The sequence below is a fragment of the Montipora foliosa genome, chromosome 11 (genome assembly GCF_036669935.1).
Source record: "Montipora foliosa isolate CH-2021 chromosome 11, ASM3666993v2, whole genome shotgun sequence".
NCBI lineage: Eukaryota > Metazoa > Cnidaria > Anthozoa > Scleractinia > Acroporidae > Montipora > Montipora foliosa.
Genome location: NC_090879.1, coordinates 52,048,842 through 52,071,341, shown reverse-complemented (window position 1 = coordinate 52,071,341; position 22,500 = coordinate 52,048,842). Strand labels below are relative to the sequence as shown.

General features: G+C 39.3%; 1 protein-coding gene and 1 long non-coding RNA gene across 2 annotated transcripts; one reads left to right on the top strand and one right to left on the bottom strand.

The window, feature by feature from the left end:
• Window positions 1–850: 850 nt before the first annotated feature.
• Window positions 851–19,270, top strand: LOC137976008 (ras-related protein Rab-34-like). The gene is made up of 10 exons (XM_068823255.1): window positions 851–1,099; window positions 2,716–2,807; window positions 5,192–5,257; window positions 5,367–5,468; window positions 10,155–10,219; window positions 10,657–10,708; window positions 11,539–11,620; window positions 13,576–13,666; window positions 15,613–15,738; window positions 17,859–19,270. The coding sequence occupies exons 1-10, from the start codon at window positions 1,046–1,048 to the stop codon at window positions 17,933–17,935; spliced, it is 807 nt and encodes a 268-aa protein (XP_068679356.1). The 5' UTR covers window positions 851–1,045; the 3' UTR covers window positions 17,936–19,270.
• Window positions 18,892–20,845, bottom strand: LOC137976009 (uncharacterized). Its single transcript, XR_011117680.1, has 3 exons — window positions 20,761–20,845; window positions 20,056–20,118; window positions 18,892–19,027 (listed from the first exon to the last, which is right to left on the bottom strand). It is a non-coding gene; the product is annotated as an uncharacterized lncRNA (long non-coding RNA).
• Window positions 20,846–22,500: the final 1,655 nt, after the last annotated feature.

The window sequence follows — 22,500 nt, the reverse complement described above, 5'->3', positions numbered from 1 at the left end:
AAAACAGTTAGTATTACTTTATCATAACGGGGTCCAACTACGTGGGGCGAACTCGATATATTTGGGGAGGGGAACTAGATAAGTTACGGGGCTAACTCGAGGGGGCTAACTCGCAACGGGGCAAAACCACTGGCTTCCTACCGTTTTAATTATCACGCCACGTATTCTTATTCCGGAATAGGGTCAATCGAACGCGCCCGTAGTTAAAGATAATTAACGATAATTAATGAACGCTTAGTGACTGTTGTTCGACCGTGTTAGAATCGATTTCAAAGCGAGCTCTTAAACAATGAGGACTGATCTCTGTAGGGACTTGCAAAATAGCATGGACATTAGCCCCGGGGGGGGGGGGGGGTACTCCCTTATAAGGGCTTAATGGGGACGTGCGGCCAGCCAGGGTATGTTTTTCGGGATTTTTGTCTTGAACAGGGTAGCGAATTTATCATTATTTGTCTTAATCAGGGTATCGATTTATCAATTTTTGTTTAAAACTGGGTTAAATGTCTTAAACACGGTATCAAAAATGGGAATTCTGTCTTAAAATGGGTACGAAAATCAGCGATATTTGTCTTAAACAGGGTCAGGGTATGAGGGGCCGCGTCGCACCCTCCCCAACCCGGGACATTAGCATAACTATCAAAACCACTTTAGTCCAAAACCCTCGCTTCCTCCAGAGGTGGTCCCAAATATTTCCATTTCCGGTCGGACCGAACCGAACCGAACCTTTCCAGTTGACTTCAGCCCGAAATTCCCGGAAATTTTGGCTTCATGGCAAGCACTAGTGACTTCGGTTTCTAAAACAGTTTCGGACGAGAGTCGTGTTCAGTGGTTGCTCGACCCAGACCTCGTTGCTGCAGCCGATATTTTCGTTGGCTTCGAGCATGTCTTTAATATTGGCAGCGATTTTAGGTTGCTCGTGGAGCTCTCTCTTGGAGATGTAAATATTTTCGTCGTTTCAAGGCATATCCCCGAGCTCGTTTGCGTTAAGGGAGCAAACACAGCGCCTGTCATTCCATACTAAAACATAGAAAGCGGTGTGAACCCCATGCATGGGTTGAGCATGGCAGAGAAAGATCGACTGATAAACGAACTTCCCAAGGTAATAAAAATGCAAAGCGTGCATTTCGTTTTTTGGGGTTAAGCCATTTCATTGTTGATGCGCACTTACTGTATTTTAATTTTACGTTTTAATCTTTATAGTTTGTACCTGTATGTGATGGTACGTAACTTTAATTTCCCACCGGCACTTCATATAATACTTGCATTAAATTCCTTGATGAATGGACGTGCAAGACCTTTTACTTGTAGTTTTTGTAGTTGCTTGTACATGTAGTTTATGCTTGTCTCGAGTTCTAGTCATTTAAATTTACTCCATCAGTTGATTGAAATAACCTGTACTTTATATTACAACAACAATGAAATATTTGGATGGGTAAATTAATTTCTCAGCCCCAACCCTCCATCTCGACCACTCCCTGCCCCTGACTTGGCCGCAATCTTTTTCAATCCCACTTTTTCATCTCTCAAAGTTGTGTAGAGCAGTGGTCAGGGCTTGCGGTGAGATGCGGAGATCCCGGGTTCAAGACCCACCACTCGTTGAATTTGATCCTGGTAGTCCCTGGTTCAACTTCCCAGCTGTTATTGTAAATAGCCAACTGGTTTGCCTCTGGCCAGTTGGGATTGTTAACAGTTGTTGTTGTTCTGTTCTGTTGTTTTGTTGTGTTTCATTGGCCCTGAAATGCCCCTATGGGGAGGGCTCAATTAAGTATGTATTGTATTGTATTGTATTACTCTCCAGTTGAACATGTTTTATAATTGTTTTACTTTTAGTTATGTGTTAATAGATCCTTCCAGGGTTTTTGACCGCCATCTTGGCTAGTGGGCAAACACAGCTAAATGTATAGTAAATGTATGGGATTTTGGCCGACTTTGAACCACTATAGCACTGCCAGAAAGAGACAGATTTCCAACTCTTGCAACTACTTTCAATAGTTTTACTGATATCATTCATTTGACGGAAAATACGTGTAAAGCCATTAAAAGGAGGGTATGACGTCCGTAAATTCGAACAATAAATCTTCTCATGTTGCTTCTAATTTCACGGCAAATTATTTGCCGCAATGACTTTCGAATGGTTTGTTTGGAATCTTAAAAATCCGTGTATGGTCGTAGCCTGACTCTATTCTTTATATTTCATGAAAATAATCTCAGTATAAATGTCTCTTAAAAGACAATTCGTCTCTTTTTAGCAGTGCTACAGAGGTTCAAAGTGGGCCAAAATCCCATACATTTACTATAAATTTAGCTGTGTTTGCGCCCCAACCAAGATGGCGCCAAAAACCGTGGAAGGGTCTATTAATTTTCTGGTTTCTGAATTTAAATACAGAACAAGTGAACTTTGATCAGGGGTTTTAGGAAAATTGTTCTTGAATTTGTTACACCTAGTGCAGTGATCAACTTGGTCAACTACATGACCTTGTGAAGCAGTTGATTTCCAGTAGATTGACATTTCACGGCTTTGTTTAAATTAAGCCATTGACTCCTGAATAACCCCCCATTGACGAACAGATTTGTCTGGCATTAGACAGAGTAAAATTTGTCCCATTCCCAGGGGTCAACGGCCTTAATGCATTGCTGGCAACTTAAGTCTAAAAAAATTGTTAAAAAGTTCATTACCACATGGTCTAAAATGTTGTCATCCTTATGTGCACACAGTTCTATACAGCAGATGCTGCTCCAAGGCAAGCCCTTAACTTTCATCCAAAAACAAAGGATGCATGCTCGACAGGAAACACTGGCAATATATCGTAAGTCAATGTACAGCCTAGTTTCACTATCAATGTGTGTGAACATTATTGCCCCTATTAATTCCTTTCATTCATTTCTGTTTCCTTAACCCATTGACTCCCAGGGGTTCCCCATTGACGAGTAAAATCGTCTGGCGTTAGACAGAGTAAAATACCAAGTCTGGTTTCGGCCGCTTTGGACGTCAAAGGGTTAAGTTACAATTTCGTGAGTTGATTTATTACAAGTTCTAAACTAGAACTACCCTACGTGCAGAGTCTCCTTCAATCTTCCCAGAAAAATCGGGAAGAGGAAGGAAGACTCTCCAGCTGCCTCCAATTTCTTTGATTTTCTGCTCATTCAAAACAAGTGGATGGGTCAGTCCAGTTTCAACTTGTTAAACCTGTTGTTTTAATTTTTGCTCATGATTAATCATCACGTGTCATCAATATTTTTTTAAATTTACAACTGTCTAAATTCCATGAGTATTTCCTCCATTTGTCGGTTACAGAAACTAGTATTCCAGAAACCCATAAATCTTTAAAGTAGAAAATGAAAAAAATGGAAATTTAAAAGTGTGAACTACAGTATCTTGAGACCAAGGAAATGAGTCCTTTGTTGTCGTGTGTTAATGCCAGAGTTGTTAAAAAATGTCCCGACTGTTTTCGTTTTGTGGTTTTGCCGTTACTCAGGTCACATATGACTGACACCCAAGGAGCTTTTAATTTTTAACACATTCTCAATACAGAATGTCAAGGCGGCTGGCAGAGTCTTTCTTCCTCTTCCCGATTTTTGTAGGAAGATCAAAGGAGACTCTTCTGGCTGGGCAAACTAGAACAGATTAAGAGGTAAATGGGGAAATGGAGATATTCTTACGTACTAACTAGCTACGTACCCATTTCTTAGTGAGCCCTTGTATTGAATGAATGAATGAAATGAATGAAAGTACTTAATTGAACACTCCCGTGAGGGGCTTTTTGGTGATCAATACATCATGATATTAAAAACCAAAGATGAAATAAAATACGCTACTATATACAATCGATATACAGGGATCGCGTTAACGCAGAAATCGTGCATTTTTACGCAAATAAAATCCAAAAAATGCATGATCGAAATTTTAATGCGTCCCAGGACGCAAGGCACTGACTTAAATAACTCACACAACTTGCTTTGATTTGTCAGTATATTCTGTTGTTTGTAAAACTGTTGGAGCGATCTGTGATCATAATTGAAGTTCTAAGAAATGGGGTTTAAAACATCTAAAAAGGTTAAAACTAAATTTTCGACCGCCTTCTGCGGTCTTCTTCAGAGGAATGTACTCTGCAAGTCACTGAATGCAAATATATAGCAAAAGACATCACTGTTCGTTGCTCCTAAGGGAGGAAACCAGTGATGCGTAAACCCTTGGAAAGGGTGCTCTTTCATTAACAGAGTTCTTGTCCAGGAATGAATGTAACGGCTCTAGAAAAAGCCTTTGACGGCTGGTCCTATGCATATGCGTCAATATTAATTCCAAGTTGGTTACTCTCTTTTTCTCATAATTTAAAACATACTCTTTTTCTCGTAGAGGGTCACCAAGATTTTGGGACCCCCAAAAAATGCTTGGGACCCCAATTTGGCCGAACATGCGGGTCCCAGGACCCAGATTGAAAAATCCTAGTGCCATCCCTGATATATAAAAGGGAGAAAATTAATGATCAGAAGTCTAATATCTAAATGTCTAATAACATTTGCTTAAGTTTACATTTAAAAACTTCATGATTTTTACTTATTTTAAGATCTTGATCTAAGCTATTCTATAAGCTAACAGCTCTGTACTGGAATGACCGCTGACTGGTGGCTGTTCTAAAAAAAGGGATATTTTACTGTTGTGAATTGCATGTCTTGCGACCAGAAGCTAGCGCTTGGCCACTAGTAACTAGCGTAATTAATAAAAATTAATTAATTAATAAAAGAAAATTAATTAATTAATTAATAATAAATAATTAAGTAATTAAATAATAACTAAATAATAAAATAAAATAAAATTAATTATAAAAATTAATTTACTATTATTGAATTTTAGATTTTTCAGTACAATGGGAAAGTTTTCAACTTAAATACCTGTTTTGAGGGAGAGCTGAGATTGTGCTGCACTCCTGGTTTATCTTAAGCCATTGACTCCTCAAGTACAGCAGGATGACCCCAGATGACTAGTGCCACTCCCACGAGTCAATGGGTTAACATGCAGCACCTGCATTTTTTGCTTTTGTACAAGAAATTCAGTGGTATGTGCGGTGGCCTCATGGTTATAGTGTGCTCGACTCCGGATCGAGTGGTCCGGAGTGCTCCAAAACAGTTACCCTTAGTCTGTAACTATATTTATTGTCGTTCTTCAGTCATTGATGACCTTATTGTTATTTAGGCTAAAGGTTGCCAAGACAATAGTTGTTGGTGACAGTGGTGTGGGGAAAACATGTCTTGTCAATAGGTGCGTGTGATCAAATTGTTTTATTTTTCATGACACTTATTTATAATTATTATTAATAGTGCACAAGGCAATAGTGAAGTCTTAATTCTTATTAATTTTGATTTTTCAGGTACTGTCGTAATTTGTTTGACAGAGACTACAAAGCAACCATCGGTGTTGACTTTGAAGTTGAAAGATTCATGATTCTTGACCAGGAGTTCAATATGCAGATGTTAGTATAACATTTAATAATAATAATAATAATAATAATAATAATACCGTAAACACCGGCGTATAAGCCGCACCTTTTTGCTCAAAATTTTCGGATCAAATCAGGGATGCGGCTTATCTGCGAGAACATCTAGACACCATGCCGTAAATTTGCATAATATATAACAAGTTCAGTGAAAATTCTGAAGTCTGTATAGACCTGTGCAGCAATTTAATAAGAATTTCATAAAACAACACCACATTACGCATTGATCATTGCTTTTGCGAGTTTGGTGGCTCCTAAAAGAGCCGTTTTTGTTTGAGCTTACACAATGATTAAACCTTCTTCGTTAAAAGATCTTTGAACCGGTTTAACATTGCCTTTCTTGAGCAGGTGAACTTCACTCGGCGGGGAATCTCCATTCCACCATGCCGCTCACTTCGACAGAAATCGATCAACCATGAGCGAGAATGCCTGGTTACTAAGCTAAAACGAACCGAAACGTTCGTCAGATGTTGTTGCATGTAAATTCTAATGAGAAATGGACAGGAATGAAAAATACTGGATTAAAAATGCCAGAGAAAGATTAAATTTATGTCCTAGTCGGATTTTCATACTATTAGAGAGTCAAAATTATAGGTAAGAGTTTTACTGGTTTTAGTATTCTCAGTCTGTTTTAAATGTTAGTGAGTTAATACACGGGTTGACATGTGCAAGAAACTTGAAGAAACAGCGCATTTACATGTCAGACATCTTTGTCAAGACTTCAATTTTGATTTATTTTAATTTCTTTCAAATTTTTTTTTTCTGAAATCCAAGTTGCTAAACTCGGGGTGTGGCTTATCTGCGAGTGCGGCTTATACGCCGGTGTTTACGGTTATAATAATAATAAATAATAAATTTTATTATTAAATTGTCAACCTCAATTAATGCATTTCTCGTGCTCTGATTGGTTTGCTCAATCTCTGTTATCAGCTCATATATCATATTTTGACCTTATATAGCAAATGATTGTGCTATAAAGCGTTGCAAAGTTAAAATTATTTTCGCTGGAAAGCGAAATTTCCCTCTGAATAAAGCAAAAAAAAAAAAAAAACGACATTTAGAAGTACACGAAAAGGAAACAAATGTTTTAATTTGTGATCGGCCTGCGTCTGTCTCAGGCCTGTCAACCACCAGGTATTACACAACATCTCATCTTCATCAAGTTTTTTCAATTTTGCTCTGATTTTCTTGCTGTTTTTGGTCGTATTTTGTACTTCCAAACTTTTGGAGTTTAAGAAATTTAATGAAACAATATAATTATTAGCCGACCCGGTGCTCCTTATGTGTAAATAGAAACCGCTGAAAATGATGAATGATATGGAAGGAATGGAGTTGTGCATGTGACATTGCAGATAAATTACGCTGCAATTACGCTATTTTCATAAATTGAAAGAAAATTCACGGTGAGAAACAAAATACTTTTGTCATTTCTTTATTTTATTGCAGCTGCTTACGGTGCTCACAAACATAAAAGTTAAAGAGATTGACGATTTTGAAATGCTTAGTTTCCTTTACATTGAAGAAAACAGGCCATTCCGTTCAAAAGGTGAACGTTCATAAGCCGTTTCCGTGCATTTTTCGGCAGTGAGCCTGGACTCTAGTTAAACTGTTTTCATAACATACCCTACAGTGTAGGCTCAAAATTTTTGAAAAAAGATGCAACAATATATGTAATGTGGTGGAACCAAGATCAATTCCCTTGATCAGTCACCACTTTCAGTGGTTTTGTACACATGTGTACATATTGCGGGCTCCTCTTTTGCTTTGTACAACATCACCACAATGATTGTCCTTACTTTTACAAATGATGCAATAAATATTTATTTAACTTTCGACTATAACTTGCGGCTAAATTTTCAATGAAAATTTAGCCGCAAGTTATAGTCGAAAGTTAAATAAATATTTATTGCATCATTTGTAAAAGTAAGGACAATCATTGTGGTGATGTTGTACAAAGCAAAAGAGGAGCCCGCAATATGTACACATGTGTACAAAACCACTGAAAGTGGTGACTGATCAAGGGAATTGATCTTGGTTCCACCACATTACAATTTTTGCTCCATATTTCCAAACTGAAACAAAATTCATGATGAGAAAAAAAATTTTTAATCACTTTTATATTGATATCAGAAAAAGTTTCGACAAAATGCCAAATCAGTAACCCTTTTATTTTAACAGTGACAGCTGGTCGCAAATTAGTGACTTCTCCCGGTATCTTAATTTAATTGCAAAAGTAATGTGGTTAATATTGGTCGCAATTTCGAGCCCTGATTTACCATAAGTATGTAAATACATTGGACGGGCCTAATTATTAGTTCTATAAATTGTTTGAATTTCTGCATAATCCGGTGTAATTTCAGCATAATCAACACGTGTTTACGCATATGCCCAAAAATATACGCATAATCTTTCATTTTTTTCCGCATCCTTTCAGAAGCGAGGCAAGGATGTTGGTAACCGTCTCTTCTCCATGAAAAACTCAACTCGCTCACACCAACACACCATGAAAAACGTTCAGCCTCGAACAGACAATTCCACGATACCCTGTAAATTCTCACAGGGTACCCAATCATAACTCATGTACTTTTTAAGTTTTTAAAAAAAATTAGCAAGAGTGAAAGACTTGTAACAAAAGCTTGTGAATAAATTACTCAACAGTTTTCCTTTGGAGTGCATTGTTCTTTTCAATGTCTACTTCATGCTAGCTTGCCACTCTCAAAGATGCTTTAACACTTTGATTTGAGAGGATCCAATTGCTTTGTTAGGCAATCGGCAAGCTGTTCACTAGCCTCAACCCGTTAACATCAGTGACATATCCTTTGCCCAAATTTTCCTTGATGGCTGACAGCTCCAAACATAACCTTTTCTCGCTGACCAATTTGTTGGACTTTATGGCATCCAAAAGAGACTTGCAATCTGTTATACACTTTATAGGCAGCAACTGGGGCATCTGCCACACCATAAACCAACTCACAGAACAAGGTGTCAGCTGCCATGGTACTTCTCACAACTCTCCTAATTCTCTTGGATTTCCTACACATGGGGATGCACCTTTCATCTTCTCCTACCAGGAACACAATCTGTCCTCCTTGGGACCCATTATCCACTGTAGTTCCAAGAGATGCATCACTGTATAGTAAATAGTAGGTTTAATAATTTCAGTTTCACACACTCTCACTTCACCCGTTTTATCACTTTGTTAGCATCCAACAAGTCGTTCACATTAGCTGACTTTACCTTTGAAACCAGAATGTATCGAAGATAATAATGTCCAGTCTGGTTCTTGCAATCCATAGAAGCTATCCGACGTTTAATAGAGTGTGGTTCTTGCCTTTCTTCATCAGTGGCTGCAGAATACTTTTCAAGAGACCTTGCCTTACTCAGTTTGATAGGCTTCAGACTTGCCAAAGCAAAACTTTCCTGGTGGACAAGAATTCCTTCATCTGTATGACACAGTTCCAGGCCCAAATACTTGAAGTCATTTTGGCTCTCTCTTTCCACATTGAAGCATTGTCTTGCATGTTCGATCACAGTCTGTCTGAACCTTTGCGTCCCCCCCTAGATAAAATCGTCAACATGAGCAGCCAGCACTCCAATCAGCTCTCCATTGTCATCATACAATGAGAATATGGTCAGGTCAACTCTTGACAATCTTCCTCCAGCTCCAGTCATGACTTCTCTGAATTTTTTTATACCAGTGCAGACATGCATCATTTATCCCATAGACACATTTCTTAAGGTGTCAAATTTTGCCTTTGGCGTTTGCTTCTTTTGGTGGCCTATCAGGGTATATCTTTCCAGGTAAATTTCTTGAAGAAAGGCTGTTTGTTTCTCATATCCAACAAGCGCGAGTGGAATAATTATTGTTTTATTAAAAACGCCCCCAAAATAATTATAGAAAACTAGACTACAATAAAAATAAAAAGGCCCAAAAAATCATGCATATGCTTGCCGTGTTTGTAGATCATGGTATAATGGTTCATAACCCATAATGGCTTAGCCAATCAAAACTCTCAAATTGCATTAACCAATGATCCAGTTTTCAATAATCTAGATTATACCAATGTTTGCATTTCCCAGTTGCTTTCACAGCACGGCAAATTACCATACTCTGGCAGTTACTTTATCTAACTGATTTTCCTTGTGAAAGGTAATGCAATTGCCCAGGTCTGATCTTGTTCGAGTCAATTGGATTTGACTCTTGGTCTTGCACTGCTATGTTTGGTGTGGATTGTGGATGAATGACCTTGGTCAAGATTCTCCCATACAGACCTCCTGCTTGGTTAATATTAAAGAGCTATGTAATCTTGGATTATTGAAGTGCGTTCAACACTCACTTTGGAAGCAAAGGAGAAGAGTAGCAAAAAAAAAAAGAAAAACAGTCTTAAAGGACTGAAGTTTTGGGGATATATGAGCATGTACTTCTTGAGATTGTTTTTTGAATGACCTTGAGGTCTGGTGCCTTCATTGCCTCTGTTTATCAAAGACAAATTAGGTTGGACTGGACCTCATTTATAACTAGGGCGATATTACATGTAGTTCAAATGGCTGATCAACAAAGGTTGGGTGATGTGAATGAAATTGCTCCAATTTTTCCCAAGCCAGGAAAATACAATTTTATCTTGCCAGTAATGTAAACTTACATCTTTGCAATTTGTACAGTTGGGATACGGCTGGACAAGAGAGGTTTAAATGTATGGCAGCATCATATTACAGGGGAGCCCATGGTATGTGAACATTAAATCTCAATTTTAGAATGGATATTAAGTACTTGAGCCCTTACAACCTTATACCACCATTCACAGATCCAAGTGAGATCTTCCTTTGTTGCATTCAAAACCTAAAACGAATTTTCCTTTTCGAGGGAAAGTGAACATTTTTTTAAATATAGAGAATATTATTTGTTATGAAACTTTCTCTGATGCAAAAATCAACAGCGGTCATTGCTTAATTTCTTTTACTCTTTGTTTGAAAATTTGATCAAAGAACAAAACCAAACTACTTGTCCCAGTAATACACCTCCAAACTAATCTGATTAATCAGATCATTGTGTATCAACACTTACAGATCAATGACTCATGCGTTGTTATGTTCTTGCATTGTGTGTATGTTTTGCATTACACTCTGTAGATGACTCCATTAATGTTGCTTTATTTTCTTCTAGTGATCATTTTAGTGTTCGAGCTGACCAATATCAAGTCACTACAACATACAAAGTAAAGTGTTTATCTTGTAAAAATCAATGAGTTAGCAAACAAGATACAACAAAGTTCACACACACACAGAGACACAATCAAGCCTCATACTGCTTGGCCATAGTTGGCCAAGTTGTTATGAAGCATGGTTAATGCTTATCCTGGTTTAATTAAGTCGGAGTGGATAAAATTCCAGTCATGAGGGAAATACTTGAAAAGCAAGTAGATAGCATCAAATGAAGGCCCATAGGGCCTTTCTGTACTAATGCTGAGGGCACCTTTCCCCCCCCCCCCCCCCCCACCCATTAATATTTGTTTTCAAATTTTGGCTATTAGTTGTGAAATTACTTGCATTTTAAACTGCAAATATATGTTGCTTACTGCATCAAATTTGGTGGGAATTTTCAGCCAAGATGAATTAAAATTGCCTTCTAGTTTGTAATGAGCTGTCAACATGTGGGTAGTTCTTCTCGACTCAAACTAAATTCACTGCTGTAGGTTTTGATGATTGGGTCTATTTTCATTTAGCAGTGATCCTGCTTCATAATAGCGAGGCCCTGAAACACATTGTGATAAGCAGAAGGATAATTGGTAGTACTACTAATATTTTTGTGTGTTGGTGTAGTACACTTGGTCTGAGCTTGAATTGGCTTGAGATAAAAAATGCTGAATTATACATAATAAGAGTTTAGTGATAGTCTAAGTACTTTTGGTGAGTCTGTTGCTCAAGGCTGTTCAAAGTGGCAAACGTTTTTTCAACCAGACTGTGTTTTCTTAGCAGAATGGATATGTATTTTTCTCGTCAAGTAACAACAGCGTGCATATTATTTTTTTCATCTATCTTGTCCCAGGCAATGGTTAGAAGAGGCTTTAGAGCAAAACACAGCTACATATCCAGAGATTTTTCTTGTGGGTTCCAAAAAAGATCTTTGTGTAAGTAGCCATACTCTTCACTTGCTATAGTTTTGGTTTTACATCTTGAGGGTGCCATATCAGTGATTCAGTGTCCTCCTCTTCGTGACATCAGCGAATGATATCATTCAAGTCATTTGCATTCGACAAAATTTATGCAGAATTGACTTCACCATCAGTGTCTCTTAATTGCGTTGTTGTCATCTTCATGCTATCATCATCATTGCTTGCATTCTCATGCCCAGAGTCCACTTTTCTCTTGGTCAGCGCCAAGAACACGAACACAGGCCACAGCAAAAGCAGAAAGTCTGCGAAACATGGACCTTTGGCTTTAATTTTCTACGCATTTTCAGAAATTTGAAACTACCGCCGGTAAATCCTCTATTCAGCCCTCCCCTCCTTTTTAGAGGAAGAAAGTTATTAAGCCCCCTCTCTTGTAAGCCACCCACTACTTCCCCCCCCCCCCCCTTATTCTTTAAGGGCCCCTCCTGCCCCCCTCCCCCAAGCCTCTCCCCTTTTTCTTCATAACCAAATCAATTAGTGACAGAATGTATCAATTAATCATGACAGTAAGTTAAAACACTTCATGTGGACTGATCCGGTATGGTTTTTTCACGTGCTGGAAGAGTTCGGATTTGGCTCCCGCAAGTGAATAAAATGTTGCAAATAACTTGTGCAATGTGTATAATATCACTCAAATCTCCATATTAGATAGTCAGGTCAGTCATTACCCTGGCCCAAAAAACCAACTAGGGAACCGTAACTCTAGTCTGTTTCTTTCTCTGTCTCTTTTATTTGCTACCGGTAATGTGTTTCGCTAAATTAAATAAGCGCCCCCCCCTCTCAAATAAGCCCCTCTTCAAACTTGCTTTAGATCTAGAGGGGGGGGGGGGGGAGGGGTAATGGCGAATTTACGTTAAAACGATCTTCAATAGTGACAACATTATACCATTACCGCGATTGTGCGTATTTTTGGCTGTGGCCAGAGTCGCTTCGTGTTCTGGGTGCAGACCAAAAGAAAAGCGGACTCTGCGGACGAGCATGCATTACTTGGAGTGAACCTTTCACTTGCGCACATCCTTTTGTTTCAAGTGTTAGGAGGAGCCATTGTCTTGCAATGGCCGTCATCCTGGCATTTATTCTCTTTCACCTGTACTTATAATGCTAGATTGAATATTCACCCAGTCGTATCCTTGACGCTCTTTCTGTCTTGTCTGTCTTTTGCTTTATTTCTCTGCCATCTCTCTCTCCCTCTTTTTTGACAACCGCCACTTCAAGTTGAAAGTAATCAAGCCCAAATTTGACTTGACACTAAACTGATAAAGCTTTCATCCTCATTATCATATTTACCCTCGAATTTTAGAGTAGCTTGATGTAGCTAATATCACCGAGCATTTACCCTCCCGACCATGATACACTACGGAAAGACAGACCACAACACCGGGAACTCCATGCCCTACCTTTTGCGAATAGTGTGTGGGTTCTTTTACGTCCCACAGGTTTATGAACATTGAAGGGTTATTAGACGACGCCTACGGTTTATCGTTCTCATCCAAGAAGACTTGAAAGTCCAACCATTTGCAGATGTCATTACAAAGGCAGCATTTTCTCCTTAGTTATTTTAAGACCCTAATTTTTGGTCCAGCCGGACTCGAACTCACGACCTCCCCCGTTGGTAACCCGGTGCTCTGAACCAACTGAGCCACCCGCGTGACCGGTGCGCAGTGAACACGTCACAGTAGTCGGAGCAAACACAATGGTTTGCTGTGCATGAATCATTTAGCCGAGCAAAACACCGACTTGGCGTATTGTACTGTATACTCTGGCCATTCATGATTGAGTGCATATGTTTATTTTGAAACGTCATTTCCCCATCCCCCTCCCCCATAGTGACCCCTTCCTGAATCCCATCAACTTCCTTTAACCGTTAAAGGGGAATTGTACCCATGTAGGAAATTGAATTATTTTTCAAACAGAAAGCAAGTGAAGTTTCTCAGATGGAAACACATGCTTTACAACTGGCAGAAGAAATCAATGCTGAATATTGGAGTGTTTCTTCTAAATCAGGTAGTCTAGAGTTTTCAACTCATCCGTACAATTCTGGGCAAAATTTTCTTGGGACAATCGAGAGAGCCACCCGCAAACGCTTTATTTGATCAAAGAACACATACCTTGTCTGCAGCTACATCTACGTGCTCCAGCACTCAGCAACGTCCCATTTCACTTATGGCTGTTTCTTCATACGTGACCTCGTACACCATAAGCCTTTGTGAGATGTCATTGCAACAAGCCGGCCATATTTTGTTGGAGAATTGAGACCACGCGATAGCTCCGGCAACTCGGTGCCCTGAACTTTAACGAGCTCTCAGTGTTTATGAACAAGGGTGCCGTTGTGAGAAGGGGCCTACGGTATATAGTCTTTATCCGAGAAGACTGTAAAGTCTAACTATTTGCGGATGTAAGTCAGCACTTTCTCCTCACTTTTACTTAAGGTTACCGTATACCTTCAGGGGTGTCTCGCGTCCGAGCGATGCATCGCGTCCGGTTTGAACTGTGGATACCTAAACCCCTATATCAAGTTTTAAGCTTATAGAGCTCGCTATCAAACCATATCAAGAATTTTGAAATTAAATGAATTATCGAAGTTTTCACGACCTCTAAATGTGTGCGTCCGAATCACTTTTTCAAAGCTACAAGTCAAAAGCAAATTTTGCTTTTCGCTATTTTATTTTGTTCCTCTGTTTCCCGACCCAAAGCGCTAAAAAATTGTGTCTGCGTTTTGCCATACTCAGTTACAGTGAAAAGTTATAGTATTTAAAAGATGTGAAGTGTTCGTACCAAAATCGCTCTCAGAGAAAAAATATTTTTCGCAGACACGTTTTTGTTGTTTATATGTTAACCTAGCCACTGTCAAAATTTGGGGGCAATCGGACAAATTCCCTGTGTGTTTTAGCTCTTTAAAATGTTCTCGTCGAGTAAAAAAGTTGATTCGAGAAAACAGCGCTAAAACTGTCAATCAGACGGGTAATTTTTACTTCCGGCCAAAACGTAAAACCGCCATTTCTCCGCCAATAATTTCTTTTTTACATTAGAGATCCCATTTCGATCAATATTTTAACTTGAAGGCAATTGCCGATCTGAAGGTATACGGTAACCTTAATTAATCTGAGTCTGGACTCAAAATTTATGCTGGGCGTCAGAATTTCCTCAATTTCTGTAATGATTCATTTTATTGGGAGGACTATTCTATTGGATGTTCAGGTTTCCTCAGGTTTTTCCAAGTCAATTGGGACCATTAGATTCTAGGACGAAGTAACTGAGCGTTTTCCTGATCGAAAAATGGCCAAACTGCTTCCGTGTTGGTAACTTGTTTTGACACGACGATATTTTTGCCAAACCTTGTTCTTAAATGACGACGGTATCACATTTTCTTGCCAAATTGACGCTGGTTTGCGCACGCTCACTGTTGCTCTATGAGAAAATCTCGTATTCGTAGTCGCTCTCGTCGTCTAATTTAAAGCTCTCCATTTCAATGAAAGTCCAAATCAATTTCGCGACGCTGTGGTTTTATATCATGGAGCTTAAGCTCGCGACGTTTTCGAGCTACGGACGACTACGGGAAGTGAGCTGTTTTGCCTTTTAACTTGTCTTTTCACAATATGAGGGAAGATTCGTTTAAAAGTGGCGTGCGAAATGTTTACTTCCTGTTTCCGTACGTGGCCTAAATAGCGTCACGTGCTGGAATTCCCTTTCATCACGCTCACTGGTTGGCCAAAAATGTTACCGCCTTAGTTTCAGCCAATCAGCGGTAAGAGAAAGCTCGCGGGCGATTTCCCGTACCTAGCGGCGGCTGCGTTTGTTTTCGCTACCATGGGTATTATTCCCATGCATTTTCCCTAACATAATTAATTTATTAGTTCCCATAATTGCCTACTCGTGTTTATATTCGGCAAAGTGATTTCTTCGCTTTTGCGTTACGGCGTTAAAACCTCTTTATGTTACCTTACTCGTAGGTGAGAATGTCAAAGAATTTTTCCGTCGTGTGGCAGCGATAACGTTTGAGCAAGCTATCTTGCGTGAACTCGAGTCCCGAGGAGCAAGACTAAGCTCACCGCAAATAGGAACAGGAGGTGTTTTAAGTAAGTACACAACTATACTACAATGATCGTACTTTCCACCCTTAGACCCATATCACTCAATGTCCAAACAAAAGATTTTGCACGTCTAACCTCTCATTCAGTGTGAGGCTAGACGTGCAAAGACAATGCAACGGGAAAGCCTTTATTCAACAAGGACTCCAAAATGGTCGCCAAGTGATAAAGATGTATTTACAGGACATAAACTGCCTAAAAATGTAATCCATAAGGATCGCTACAATCGATTGGAAAATGAAGACCTCCCGTCCCCTTCCCCCCCCCCCCCCCCCCCCTCCCTCAATTTCAAAGATAAAAAAAAGCCGGGCTTCACATTGCGCACGGACTCATCATTGATTTGGGGGGGGGGGGGGGGGGAGAGGGGTATTAATTTTTCATTTTATTTTGCCTAAGATTGTTGCTTTTTATAGTGCTGTGGCAATTTGTTTGCCCTCTTTCAACTTAACAACCATCGTTTTAAGTGGGCCAAGTAAAAGGACTACATTCACCTTTAAAGGGGCTAGGTCACGCAATTTTAGGCAATTTCAGCACTGATCAAATGGTCATAGAATTAACTAGAATATCAAAATAACTGTTCAAAACTATAGAAGAACTCTAACAAAACACAGGGAAGCCAAGAAGGGCCATGGATGGACAAAACTGGAGAAGATTGAAAGGGATTGAATTTGGTTAAATTTGAAAAACGTCGGCCCACCTTTTTTCAAATATTTATCAGTCTATATCAAAATGTCATTTACACAGCTTGAAAATCATTCTCAGTTGTTATGTGGCCGTGATTTTGCAAATGAAAGACTCTTGCTTTGCCAATTTGACGTTTAGAGCTCATAATTAACAAAGTTAAACAAAATTACCAAAAATAGCGTGAACTAGCCCCTTTAACATAAAAGCTCTTGCGGAAAATTTAAGCGTGAAGTGCATGCGATCTGATGAGGTTTGTTGGGAAAAAAGTGTGCTGGGGCAATCCTGGAGAAAACTGTTGAGACTTCTATTAACTACCTCGTCCATATCTGAAAGAAAAAACGTTCGTTGCTTCAATGGGGCTTCGGTGGCCTTCGTTTCGAGAAGGCTCAACTCCTTTCATCTCTTTTTGGCCGAATTGTACTCCGCTGGGTTGCTGAGGCCCCGGAATTTATTTTTATTTTATTTTATTTTATTAGCTTTGCCCTGAAGAAATAAAGAAAAAAAAATAAATTGAAGATATACAAATACAGAAAATACAAGGAGAACAACACACCAATAGTAACTTAAATTGGGCAGGGACACCGCAACAGCTAGAGCCAATTACTGCGGACCCACGACTGCAAATTGCAAATTATCAAAGACTGCAAATTGCATTCGCCCTAGTCGGCCGGTGTCGTGCAATTTGTGCGTCTTTGAGCAAATTTACTCGTGCCCATTTATTCCAAATTGCACTCAAAACCTGTAATATCACATACGTGGCAAAATTACTGAATGATGATTGGCTGAGACGGAGGGCATTTTTTTCTTAATCACGAGGGCACTTTTGGTAATCAAGAGGATATCAATACTTGATCCCGATAGGTTAACAGTTGCTTATCCAGAGCAAGCGAAGTTACAAGAGAATCTTCCAGATTCTGACTCAGATTTAACTCCTTTTTTTGTCCGCATATAAATTACATTTTAAACGCTATTTCTGATGTCAGCAACGATTTATTGAATTAAACTCTAATCGAATAAAGGCGTGTTAAGTTGATTATCATTTGTTGCTTCCCTCAATAATTTTTCCCTTTATGTGATAAAAATGTAATCGCAATGTGCCCTCGTGCAATTAACGATTAATTTCACCATGGATCGTTTACGATCAATGCTTTCACTTGGCTTTTCAAAGTTTTCGAAATTGCCCTTGTCGCTTCGCGACTCGCGCAATTTTGACGAGACGCGTGAAATTAATCCTTAATTGTTCTTGGGACTATGCGATTATGTACATACACGAAACAAAGCGTATTTGTCAAGTGAAAAACACAGATGTAGAAAACAAGTTCAAAATAAAACCATGCTAAACGAAGGACGTGCTTGTCAAAGACCTAAACGATTTTATCCCTAGCACCTCCGCCTCTCACGGCAAATTTTATCCTTAATTGTAGGAGTCGAGAGGAAAACGAAGGAAGAAGAGGAAAAATTGCGAAAGTCGAAATGCTGTTCTGGTGGGCGTGGCCTTTAGACATGCGCAGAAAACTACACAGCTGGTCTGTAATAAAAGGAACGCGAGTAGCATGATCGGAATAATGGTTGAAGTGAAACCGATAGCCAACGTAGCTCTGAATAGAGGGCAACTATTAAAGGATTTCTTAGGATGAGGTCGTAAAGGCGCCATAATTGCACGGGTTAGGTATGGCACCCTTGCCTAAGAAATTCAAGGCAATTCAATAAACATGGTACATGTATATTGTGCTTTTAATCAACAGAAAAATTCTCATTTTACAGTTCGTGTTTCACGAACGAAGACTTCTTTGTTACTTGTATCTAGTAAGCTAACCTTCGTGTAATATATGCTGCGTAACAAGTAGCGAATTAGGCCATTTCCGATGTTATGTATGCCTCCTTTGCAAAGCGAGTCTAAGTGCGACGTTTTTGTGATGGTAATTAGTTCTACTTTACATATGAAGGAAAACTAATTTTCATAAGAAAAACTTCCCACTAACTCGCTTTGAAGAGGAGGCAGATATGAACTCGTAAATGGCCTCTTGCCGTGACGACTTATTTTTCTCCAGTTTGTGCCACCCAATTATCATTCTAGATGTTCATTGTATTATTAACAGGACTGGAGAAAAATAAATAAACTTCTTTCTGTTTTTTTATTCGAAGAGAATGCTGACTTGTGTAATAGAAGGGGTAAATTAATTCATTTTCAAACAGTAATGTCACTCTTGAGTCGGAATAACAATCAGCTTAAGCACTACTTCCAGTTGGTTCAGTCACCACTTCATATATAAACTCAGTGAAAATAATATGCCATGTTAAGTATTTCTGGTGTCAATCTGTTTCGTCATCATGATCATTCGACCCAAACTTTGAACGTCCCAAACAGGGTTTCTCCTCATTTGTTGTTTGAGATAGTCGCTGTCTTCGACTCCATCCACTCCACGATCGGCCAACAGCCTCGAAAGATTTCCCCTATAACCTCCCAACTGTACATGTTTGTTCAAGGTACTCTGAAACGTCTCGTCAGGCGTATGTCTTTTCGGGTAAGTGAAGAGCTTATGTACGCAAAACTGATGTTGCATCTTTTTCAAAGACTGAAGAACAGGATCAACTTTGTAGGAGAGAATATGATATACTTTAGACCTCTAGACTGTCGATTCAAAAGAATGCCCAGATCTCTTTAAAGTTTTAGCCTCATTTAATATACGTTGTGTGAGCATGACAAGGCTGAATAAAAGACTAAATAGAAATGGAGAAGGGCACGGGATAGTAGAATCAACAATATTAATTATATTCTGTGTAACCTTTTGAAATATGATGTGGCTCACTACTTGTGATAAAAAGAAAAATATATTAATGAGGCCCCATTAGAGCCCATTAGAGGGGTGGGGGAGGGGGGTTAGTATCCCGTATCTCAAAAAAGTTTGTATCCCTATAATGGCAGTTACGTCTGATGACGTATTGTGCCCCTGACAGGGAGGGGAGGGGGAGAGTTTTCCTGGAATACGTTCTCTGCAGAGGCCGATATTGGTAGATATTATGAATATTTGATGGAAAGACCACTATTTGCGCCTTCTGTATTGACCAACGTATCTATTTTATTGTTTTAAAAAATGACAAGTTTGATGCTTGGTATCCCGGAATCTCTTCTTTAAATTACCTGTTTACGGGTAACTTTCCCCCCAAATATCCAGTATCCCTACAATATTTTTCCTAAATATTCCGTATCCCGATAACCCCTAATGGGGCCTCATTGGTGCTCTAAAACATAACAGACACACTCAACAGAATCACATAAGCTAGTATTGAATGGGATATTAGATGATTTATTGCGAACAGACAGAGGGAGATCGTGCAAATAGCGTTTTCTAGTGGTGGTGGAGCTGAACTAGAGCCCAGTCTGCAATTACAAGAGAACTGCTGCACATCAGCAAGCCCTCATGGGCTGGGCACCAATATGCAGAATTTTAAAGCAAATGATCCCATTACCTCTGAAGAAAATGTTAACTAAGCCATGTGTCATGTTTTTTTCGCCGTCCCGTGGTTTTAAGCGCTATTTTGCTAGATGAATATTTGACCTCGGCGGTTACAATTAACCAAGGAGACAAGGCACTGACACCAAACCAGTGAAATTCTTACCTTGAAAACACCAGCATCCGATCGGTTAGGGATGTCATCGAAAATTCACCGAGAAAGGCGATCCTGAAAACCATAATAAAGCTTTCTGAACATGATCGGTGCAAAATTCTCGACCAAAGGCATTTGAGATATGCGCGTCGATTCAAATCCACCAATCGGCGTATCGGGGCAGGGTGGTGGTTTTGAACTATCAACGGTAGAAAAAAAGTTTTCGTTTCTGTTTATCAATGTTTATATTTTCTTCAGCAGATTCATCCCATGAATATTCACTGTTTTCCGCCATTTTGACAAAGTGGACGAAACATATTTAGATGCGACCAACTGATTACGATAAGCTTATTTGGCATTTGTCTTCTAAATATGGTTGCGAGGTCCGTGTCTTGCCAACTAGTCGATCAAATATGATAAAAATATAGAACTGTGGATGTCTATAGAATAGAATAGAATTGGCCTGTGAATCTTATTATCGTGAGATTTGTGTGCCTCATCGTGAGACCGTGACATTGACCTAAAAACTGTGAATCACACGGCAAAACCGTGAGATTTGAGAGGTCTGAATAATACAACCATAAATACAAATTTTGAAGCTGGACATGATTCAAAATGCATTTTGAAAATTATATTTGATTGAACAAAGCCACGCTTTAAAACAAAAAAAATTAAAAAGTCTCTGCGTTGTTTATTGTGACAACTTATTGATCCTACCTTTACAAAGCGAGTTCAGCAAAATGCTTTGTGGCTTGACGTATCTTCAAAGTAAATGCGAAATTTAATTTCTGTTGATAGTCAGGGAGCATATGTCGCGAAAATAAAGTGCCGTGGGAATTTCGTGATGAAGGCAAGCCGCCTATCTAGGTGTATGTGTTAATGGGATCCTAAGGAACATACCAAATGTTGTTGGCAATTTTGTAGCTTGCACCGACACCTTTTATGGGGAGTTAAAAATGTGACCCTCGAACATGAAAACGAGGCTAGGCCTTCAAATGCTTTGTAACCATCGCCAGCGGTGGCGAATCTTCGACAACAATTTTCATACTTTTAATTGGAGTGTATTTGGCACGTAACAGTAATAGAACGGATCACGTCACCACGCTAACCTGAAAACGAGGCTGGATCACATAATGCCTTGTAATTACTCTTTGTGTCGACAGATTGTCCCAACATTACTTCTACTATCTATTGGAGTGTAGCTTAGACAACCGTGCAACATGACTGTAAGAAATCTGAACTCCGGTCCTGTCCATTATAACATGCAAAGGAGCCTTTTTTCATGAAATGCCTTGTGGCATATTTTGCACCACTTACTGTCAATCAGCCAAATGCAATTTTTTGCCCAACTACCTGACAAGGATAAAGTTATCCTGTTCATCTCCTTCGTCTTCCTCCTCCTCTTCCTCTTCATCATCATCGTTGTCATGATCATCATCAACATCATCAACATCAGTTGCATTATTGTCTACGTTGCTTTCTTGATTCAGCAGTTGGTGAAAATGCTCTTTGCATGTGCCTGATATTTCTTTCGTGTCTGCCGGTAAATAGCTGAGTTTCATTTGCATTCTTACCCGGGGAAACAGTGTTCGTTTTGGGGCCGTACACAGTTTAAGAGCGAAGTACAGTCCCTGTGAGTTGTTACATTCACTGCACTCTCCAAACTTTTCAATTTCTTCCGCTTTCTTGTTCCACCGGTTGCCTTTCATTGTTCTTAGCGGGTCAATTTGTTGGTCTCATTCGTCCCCGTGAAGGACTCGATGAATGAAATGAATGTATATTTGAAGTGTGGGTTTTTGAAGAAAGAGAGAAGTGATGAAGTAAAAAATGCTATTTATCACACCCACAAAGCGTCCTGTTGTATCAGCTCCACACTGCGCATGGAATCCAGGAAGCGCCGCAGGTTTTCAAGTTCAAGAGCAAAAATAATAGGGCTGAGATATGCCTTTCTATAAGGTTTCCTCTTCCTTAGTCACAACTGAAAATGTGTTCTCTTAGTGTTAGAGTATGCATCTTTGGTGTGGGGTAGTATCCCCAAATACCTCGTTTGAGATTGCAGCGTGTGCAGAATCGCAGCCTTTCACTTACTGGCATTATGAGGGCTAGCCTTCCTAACCTTTAAGACGGCAGAAATGCAGCTTCTAGCTGCGAACGCGGGAGAATTTTAAGTGATAAGAACCATCCCAATTACTCACTCATATCAATGTCTTGAGCCCCTACTCGAGTGGTGAATCGCGTTTAGCCTTAAGATACCACATTCTAGGACTGATAGACACATGAAATCCCTTGTACTAAGGTCAAGTCGCATTAGATGATGTTCTCGTGAGTTTTTATTCTGCGAAACCCTAAGCATTTGAAGTGTACATTGCCTCTTATATTTTTCATGTTTTAATTTTATTATCCTAAATTCACCGTACTTTTTTTTATTTAATGGTGGATTAATTAATAAAGCAATTA

Excerpts from the sequence above, each read along its gene's own strand:
- LOC137976008 (XM_068823255.1), top strand. The coding sequence starts at position 1,046 with ATGCATGGGTTGAGCATGGCAGAGAAAGATCGACTGATAAACGAACTT. Across the intron at positions 1,100-2,715 it reads TGATAAACGAACTTCCCAAG|TTCTATACAGCAGATGCTGC; the intron begins GTAATAAAAATG and ends ATGTGCACACAG. Across the intron at positions 10,709-11,538 it reads AAGTCACTACAACATACAAA|GCAATGGTTAGAAGAGGCTT; the intron begins GTAAAGTGTTTA and ends ATCTTGTCCCAG.